The sequence below is a fragment of the Pungitius pungitius genome, chromosome 13 (genome assembly GCF_949316345.1).
Source record: "Pungitius pungitius chromosome 13, fPunPun2.1, whole genome shotgun sequence".
Lineage (NCBI taxonomy): Eukaryota > Metazoa > Chordata > Actinopteri > Perciformes > Gasterosteidae > Pungitius > Pungitius pungitius.
In genome coordinates, this window is record NC_084912.1 from 1,428,929 (window position 1) to 1,438,019 (window position 9,091).

General features: G+C 46.4%; 1 protein-coding gene across 1 annotated transcript in view; it reads right to left on the reverse strand.

Annotated features, from left to right (window-relative positions):
* Nucleotides 1-7,983, reverse strand: part of bean1 (brain expressed, associated with NEDD4, 1) — an 18,914-nt gene extending 10,931 nt beyond the window's left edge. Inside the window, 2 exon segments of the mRNA XM_037466191.2 lie at nucleotides 4,358-4,455; nucleotides 7,526-7,983. Coding sequence (XP_037322088.2) covers nucleotides 4,358-4,382 — 25 coding nt within the window. The 5' untranslated portion in view covers nucleotides 4,383-4,455; nucleotides 7,526-7,983.
* Between the last annotated feature and the right edge of the window lie 1,108 nt (nucleotides 7,984-9,091).

Below are 9,091 nucleotides of genomic sequence, written 5' to 3' on the forward strand. Positions count from 1 at the left end.
ACTTCTAATACTACTAATACTCTAATACTTCTCATACTCCAATACTTCTCATACTCTAATACTTCTCATACTCTAATACTTCTCATACTCTAATACTTCTCATACTCTAATACTTCTCATACTTCTCATACTCTAATACTTATAATACTCTAATACCTCTATAATACTTCTAAAACTCTAATACCTCTAATACTCTAATACTTCTTAAACTCTAATACTTCTAATATGCTAATACTTCTTATACTCTAATACTTTTAATACTCTAATATCTCTAATACACTAATACCTCTAATACACTAATACTTCTACTACTCTAATACTCTAATACTTCTAATACTCTAATACCTCTATAATACCTCTAATACCTCTAATACTCCAATACCTCTAATACACTAATAAATATATCGTCAGACCACGGATGGATTACTGAAGTCTATAAAACCACCACAAGATACCAACAAAGACACAAAAAGGGAAGAAGGGAAAGTTTAGACCTTTTACAGTGGGGTGTAAACGAGTGTTAACAGCTACCAGGTGGGTGAACCCACAGTGACGCGCAACAGCCCCCTCCATCTGAACACGGCGACGCCTCGCTGTGAATTTGGGGTGCGTGTTTAGACGAGCTCGTATTTGGGTCACAAAGCATCAGCGTGTGTGTGAATACGGGTCAGAATGCATCATACATCCCCTTAGTCTCTCTCTCTCTCTCTCTCTCCCATGTGGGAAGGATGGCAGAGAGACAGATTAAGTTGGCCCACATTCCTGCCTTCCTCTAGGTTTAATCCCCGCCCCCCCCCTCTCCTCTGCTGTTACTGTACTCAGCAAAGCAACCATCGGAGCCACTGATTTAAGAAGCTGGTTACGTTACACTCGCGTCTCATTGCATCACTAAATGAGGCCAAAAGGACTCAGCGTGACTCTGTGGCGCAGTAAATCCTTCTGTGATTGGCCGTGGGATCTCTGTAAGTCCAGCTCTGATGGATCAATAAACTCTGCAGATCAGGTTTTGATTGGCCGATGGCGGTGAAACGCCAACGCTGATTGGCCACAGCGCCTCAATGTCTCAACGCTCAAATCCCCCAATGATTGGCTCATCAAGTCTTCAGCCTCTGACACATCAACTGACCCCCCCCCGCCCCCCCACACACTCACACACACACACGCGTTCAAACCTTTTCCACCGAGGGAACTCGATTCTGGAAATAAGCTCTGATGGCTTCTCTCTTGAGCGTGAAAGGTTGCAATCAGCATTTATTCCCGGGACAATGGACCTCTCAGGAGGTTTTGAACGGCGCCCGCTGTGACGGGCGGCGACAGGAACACAACCCCCCCCCCCCTCCAATTCTCACCCTTTGTTCGGGGGAAAATGTAGACTTTTAGGGAACGTGGGCTCAGAAACACCCACATCCGCCTTTTCTGTTCTCCTGACTGACAGGTGACGCGACCTCTCTCACGACATCGTCGCCTCTGTGGCCTGCTGGGAGCGGTTACGTTGTTTTGACATTTCCAAGCAGGAAGAGGAGGATGCAGGCTGACGGGTCCGGAGCTTTAACACGTCTTCAGGGGGGGGGGAGGGGGTCGTGGTCCTCGCATCCTGTCACAGAAGTCCATTTCAAACCTCGGACTCCCTGAATTACAAAATGAAATGACCTTCCTCCTCTCACACTGCGCCTGCTTCTGTCTGCGTGTCCCTATACGTGCCTACCCCCTGTGGCTCTCACCCCCCCTCCCTCTTTTAGAACTGCTGTGTAGGGGATACAAGGTGGAGAAGAGGCGGAGGAGATGATGCAAGAGGTGGAGAAGAGGCGAAGAAGTGATGCTTCATCATGTTAGCATCTATTAGCCTTTTTGTGCAGTGTTACACGATATCAGGATTGTTGGAAACTAAATCAAAACAGCTGGAAAATATGAACTTAATTAAATGTAGAATCTGTCCACACATCTCACACCACGTTTTCCATCTACTTGAATTAGTCCTCACAAGCCAATCAGAGCCCAGTGGCTTTTTACTTCTGCTCCAAACACAACTTTGTTCACACAAACAGGAACATTCAGAAAGACCAAGAGACCCCTTCAAAGGGAGTGTCCCCTCTGATGATCCTCTGCACATCCACCCGTCCATCAACTCACGGCTCACGGAGCTGACCTTAGTCAATACCGCAACCGGAGGCATTAGCAAAGACGTTTACCCCCCCCCCTTCGCTCTTTTTCTCCCCCCCGCCCCCCCGGAGAGCGATGCTGCGTTTCCCCCGGCGACCATTCCCCTTCCTCCTCTCCTCCTTTCATCCGTTCCTTTCCTTTTCCTATGCCACTTAAGCCTCATCAGCCTGCTTCCTCAGGTGTTATATCATGGACGGCTGCATGGATTGGTGCTACTTTTTTAACTTGACCACCTGCGGTGTGCAGTGTTCCATGGGCCCTGATGAGAGGGGGGGTTGGGGGGGGGGGGTTGTGAGGTGGAACAGCCTTGGTATTTGCTGACCTGCTGGGCCGTGAAATCTCTCTGCATATGCACACGCCTCATATCCATCTAAATGGATCCAAATAAAGGCCCTGAAGCTGCGGCGGAGATTGGACGGGGGGAGCGGGGCGGATGGATGGAAGGACGGGCAAAGAGAGAGAGATGAGATAGAAGGTGAAATTCCCCCCCCCCCACAATGTGATGACTGATGGCGGCGTTGAGCGACGGAGGAGAAGATGTGTGCAGCGAGGGGGAACAGAAGGAGATTCCATTTGAGATCTGAAGCTGTAATATGTAGATTGTGTTTAGTCTTTATCTTCTGCAGTGACCTGAGAGGGGGGGGAGGGGGAGGGGGGGGGGGGGGGGCTTTAAATCAGCGTGTGCATGGCCTTCAACGCAACGCATGTTTGTTAAAATGATCTGTAATATTTATGACACGTGTTGAGGTCATGACTCTATTTGATGATGTTTGTTTGGATATTAATATTTCAACCTTCTACAGGTAGAAGGTCATTGACGTGACTTTTGAGATTTTTATTCTAAGGAAGAACCCTTAGAGGTCAGTAAATACCTGGACAGAGTGACTTCCCTTCTCTTCCAGATGTTGGTGTTCATGCCCTCTGCCACAAACAGCTGCTGCGTGGAGCTTCATTCATGCAGCAGCACCTGGAGGACCTCAAGGAACCGGGGACCTTCTCCATCATGCTCTTCTACCGATAAGATGCGTCTGTACTTTTACACCAACGAGCTTTGACCTCCAGACCTTACAGTCAAACGTTCCAGCTCAACCAATCTGAGAGACCTCAGTGAGCCGATCGCCTGAACTTCCTGTTTAGCTTCAGGAAACAGCGTGAAGTAAAAAACGTTGGACACCAGGTGACTTTGGTCACCTGGTGTCCAACGAATCGACACAACCAATAAAGGGTCGACTTTTAAAACACACAGTCGCTTATGTGCAAATATTCCCAGTCTGGGATAAGGCCTCCCTTAAAGGACGTTGTGTAGAATGTCAACCTACACAATGAGCCCCATGCACCACCCCCCCCCGTCCCCCCCCCCGCCCCCCCGCATCTTTTTATCCGTCTCTTGGCTCTGTTCTTTTATTCATCGCTCGGTTCCTCCGCCTGTTGGTGGAGGTCTGAACGCCCGCAGCCGACGGAGGGATTTCAGGTGTCAAGGGAGGGGGGGGGGGGATGTGAATAATAGATCACAGAGGGGGAGAGAAAGTGGCAGGGGGGGGGGGCGTAAAAGGTGCACGGAGAGAAAGAGAAAGAGATATAAAGACGGCGTCAAAGGAAGACGGATAGAACGAGGAGGAAGAGGGAGGAAGAGGGAGGAAGAGGAGGAAGGATTGCTTCCATCCATAAAAGTCCCACGTCACCCCCCCCTCCCCCCGATGCACCCCCTCCCTGTCTCTTCCCTGCTTTCAGGGGGTCAGGCGCTGTTGCATAAGACGGAGATTCATCATTTATTGAGACGGGAAGGTTCCATAAACACGTCTCCCTTTGTTCTCTGGAGTTTAGAAGCTGAAGCGGAAGCTGCTGATTCCACAGCTTCCTCCTGGAAGACTTCTTATAACCTTTGACTCGTGTGTTCATGAGTCGATGGCTCGATGCTCCATCTAACTTAGAGTTCTGAGACTCAGAAAACTCTCCAATATGAAAAATCCAAAGTGTTATTTACTTCATTCAAAAAGAATCCACGAGTTGACAAAGATATTTATATAGGAAGAAAATAAAGTTATTTACACTGACTCACTTTATCGATCATAACTACAAACATTCCATTTCCCCCACAATCAGCTCATCAGGAGAGAAGGTCCACGCTTCGTCCTCCCGTCCCCCGGACAAATAAGCCTCTGTCTGAGGAGGACGAGGACGGCGTCTGGTTCCTTACCTGAGCAGATCAATTTCATCAGCATGAACCCCCCTGTTCACAAGGTCTCGTATTGGCACATCTCAGCAGGCAGGAAGCCAGCGTCCACCGGTCTGCTGCTGAGGGACACGGAGACACGGAGACATCAGCACATCGGGGGGGACACACAGACACACGGAGACAGAGAGAGAACTGATGTGCAAGTCACAACCTCCAAGCCCGGCTGTTTATAAAGCCCCAGGTTGAGTGTGTGTGTGTGTGTGTGTGTGTCTGTGATTCAGGTATTGATTTGAACATTTAAACCCTGTGACCATGTTCCAGAAAGAGCAATGAACACACACACACACACACACACACACACACACACACACACACAGTATAAGTTCTACTAGTTTCTTTGTTGCAATAAATGTTGAATACGAGTTTAGTTTTGTGTTGTTGAAACGGTTTTGCATTGAGCATTCTGGGATGTTTGCTGAGATCGATTTTATTGGCCGACCTGGAACATCTCCCACCAGGTGAACGTGTGTAGACACATCTGGATTCACTACGGGGGGGGGGGTTATTGATGTATTTAACATAACTTGTCTTAGCCACAGACCTGATTTGATGCTGACTCACGTCCTCGTTGCAGAACTTTAATCCCATTGTGGGATTTATAACTGAAATTATACAAAAGGAAAACATTTGATTTAAAAAACTTCCTGTTGATGTTCTCCTCGTAACTTTTCTATTTTAGTTTCGTGGTGTTTTGTCCTCCTTGACGCGCGTGTCTCATCAGCAGGACGCCCGCCGCTCACAGGCGTCACTGTGGAGTCACGCTCTTCTGATTCTGACAGATCAGGAGTGCTGTGTACAATGTAATCCCACACTCCCTGTGTGTGTGTGTGTGTGTGTGTGTGTGTGTGTGTGTGTGTGTGTGTGTGTGTGTGTGTGACTCATGTGGACCTACATTCTGCATTCTGCTTTGTTGTTACATAAGTGTCCCACTCACACAGACAGATATTACAGACAACACACTACGTCCCTCACACACACAAGACTGACGTGAGAACAACCCAGTGTGTGTGTGTGTGTGTGTGTGTGTGTGTGTGTGTGTGTGTGTGTGTGTGTGTGTGTGTGTGTGTGATGGAGAGAAATAACAGAACTCAAAGGACTTTCCGACTTTGCAAAGCAGGAAGAAGTGAAGCTCAAGAGAAAGAGTGGAAAGACAACATGACTTCTTCTTAACGACGATAAATGAGCTCTGATATATATGTATGTATATATATATATATATATACATACATATATATCTCACCCAGGTGCGATTCCCTCTCACCTGCATATAATAAAAAGAGTCCAATCTCACTATCAACACGGCAGCTACGTCAACAGAAAACAGGATTGATGGATTCGATCATTCATCTCATCGTGGAATTAATCTGCAGATTCTCCAGTTGAAAAACCTTTCTATGGATGTCAATTATTAAACAGACTCCGTGAGGCTTGATTCACACAATGTTTTGGAAGTAAGAGCTGGTTCATGCCGGTAAAAATGTAATTGCAACGCTATGAAGTTGACTTTTGACACCTGATTATAGCAAGAAGTGTTTTATTTATTTAAGTTAATCCAGATTAAAATCCTACTTGTAAACAGCATGTTGAGTCAAATGTCAAGACAAAAAGGCAAAAACAGTTAACACTCATTTAAAAAGAAAATAATAAGAACCAGGACCAGAACCAGATTGATTTTGTTTCTTTTCAGCAGTTTACTGACAATTTCTCACAATTGAATTTAAACGTCAATCAAACGTCATTCGGTTTGAGATAAAAGAACGGCTTATTTTAACCTTAATATGAGTATTTTGTTTCCTAAACCTCAGTCAGTCCCTCAGTGCCGTGGTTCCATGAACATGACGCAGGGCCCTGAGGTTTATTTTGAAAGGACGTTTGCATGCAGCTGAAGCACAAAGACACAAAAAAACAAAAACTCCAGACAACTCTGGACAATGTGACTGCGTAACGTTGGAGTACATGTTAAAGCTGGAGTTTAATGGTACAGTTAATACTATATACTGTATGTATGTAGTATTAACTGTACCATGTACTTCTGGTGCTGAATAAATCAAATGTTTCACAGCCAACATTTGGGTCATTTGGGTCATTTTGAACCTTCTGCATGACTTTTGAAGTAACATTGACCGTGGCTTCGGCATTCATCGTCCTAAAAAGCTCGAGTGTGCTGTGAGGACCTCGTCGAGGGGCCTTTTGACCTTCACGGCCGAGAGGACAGAGGAAGCTACTCAGATGTCCTCCGTGGACATGAAGGCCGAGTCCGAGCAGCTCTTCCCCACCACGCTGGCCTTTTTTTATTTGGATCCATCCAGTCCAGGTTTGTATTTTGACCCGTTTGGATTTCCTCTTTTATGTAACTCAAGTAAAAACCTTCTCTGCACTGTTGCTTTTAAGGCTTCAGCACTTCAGCGCTGAAACAAGAGAGTTAAAGTGAGGGGGAGGCGAGAGAGAGAGAGAGAGAGAGAGAGAGAATCACTACAGCTCGCCCACTGAAGCCCTGCAGGGACCTGCCGTGTGTTTTAGTGCATTTGCTTCATGCCGCTTTTAATTGCTTCATGCCGGGTCGATGGAGGGAAACGTTGTAATTCGATAAGGCGACTTGTTGGAGGCCGTGAGGCACGGAGGGGGAGAGTGTTTATTCATATTCGTACCGGCTGTGTCTCCCTCTCCGGCCGCCTGTGAAGGACTCGGCGTCGAGTAAAAGTAGTGAAGTCATTGTCCATTTACACATCATGATTTAATGTAAGTACGAGTATAACACTACAGAAAGGTGTCCTTCATCCTTCTTTCTAGTCACTTCCTGTCAGTGTCATTGTCCAGGTGGAGGGGATCGGATCTACTTTATTTACAGTTGGGTTTACATCTGTTCATCTAAACCAGAGGAGACATCGCCGTATATTGGTGCAGTCATGTTGCCTTTCGGGTGGAAGCACGTGCTCGAGCGGTCTATAACTTAACGTGACCTTTACCGTGTTTTTTTTACTGGACTATTACATAATGTCATGTGATGCTGGAGGAGGAAGAACACTACGAGCACTGTGCGAGCATGAACTAAAAGGCACGAACCGCCACGCGCGTATAATGCTGCATCAAAGAGCGGGTCACGTGGACAGAGAGAAACGAGCGGCTTACCTGCACGAAGAGTCCGCGCGCCTCCACGAGTCCTCTCATCAGCACCTCCGTGTCACATCCCGACGACGGCGGCGACTACATCCCGGTGCGATGGACCGGTCCGGAGGTCCTCCCCCTCTCTCCCTCTCTCTCTCTCTCTCTCTCTCTCTCTCACCCTCCCTCCCTCCCTCCCTCTCTCGGGACTTGGCCCACCTCCTCAGAATAGCACTTCGTTAAACTCCCGGCTGGTGAGATTTTACGAGCGCGACGTTCAACACGGAGTCCGAGGCGTCCTCCTCCGGGCGGTCCCGTCCTCACAGCTCCTCATCATCACCCTCATCATCACCCTCATCATCACCCTCATCATCACCATCATCATCGTCACAGTCCCCCCCCCCTACACCCTCGCTGATTTATCGCTCTTCTTCCTCCATGAACACCCCTCTGTCGAAAGCATCAACATCACCTCTGTAGCTCTGGTCCCCCCCCCCCCCTCCCCTCGGCTCGGTTCGAAGTGTGTGATGCTTTGCAAGAGAAGCACATCGTCCATATGCAGCGGAGATGAGACGAACATCCCGTTTTAACGTCACAAACCAGCTATTTAAAGTAATGATAAACTCATCAAGAATCACCTTTGTCTGCCAGGTATGAAAGACACGAACAAAGAAACCAAAGGTCATCAACGTGGCCACAATAACAGCAGTAAAATGCAGCTTTCCGCATTAATTAATCCACTGATGTGTTTAAAGGGGGCACATGCCGGCTGTTTTAGTGCGTGTCTCTTTAAGAGCCAGGTCTGCTCTGATTGGCTGGTGAGAACAACACAGTGCACCTTTGTAAAGGTAAATCTACCGACTAACTTGATTTATAGGAGTATATATATATATACATAAAATCCCGTAATAAAAAGTTGTGTCATATATTTAAATTTTTAAATTTCCCTGCAAAAATTAATTATACATAATAAGCTGTTTTATTGTAAATATCTACTTTTCAGGTTTAAAGCCACGTTGCAGCATCAAAACACACTATTGTCCAACATTTATATCTGAATCGTTCTACAAGGGAAAGAAAATACATACATTTTTCAAATTCCCGTCTTGTAATTGTTTTCATTTTGAACAAGGAAATATTATTCAAATTTAAAACTTTGACCTTTATTTCTCTATTCTTATACCAGTAAATGTTATTTTTTCTGCAGCATCCGATGCACAAAACAGATCTGTTCACGCAGTGATGGCATAAGAGCAATGTGGATGCGTTTCGTGCTTTTGACCACGGGGGGGCGGCAGAGGGCTGTCTGCTTTTAACCGTCAACTGGACTGTTTCACATTGTGCTTTTTTTTTGTAGACTTGGACAGAACCCTCTGGGACAGATGGATGTTTGTCTCATGTTTCCTTCATTCCCACAATATACATTTCATGAAGCATGAATATACATTTAACATTATTCAACCGTATGTCCATGTGTTACTGTCAAATTACAAATTGTGTCAATCATGAGGATTATTCTGACTTTAATAAAAGTCCACGTCAGCTGTTCTGACTCTTCCCTGGAAGCTTCTGCTCGGCCCAGTCGCTTGTACA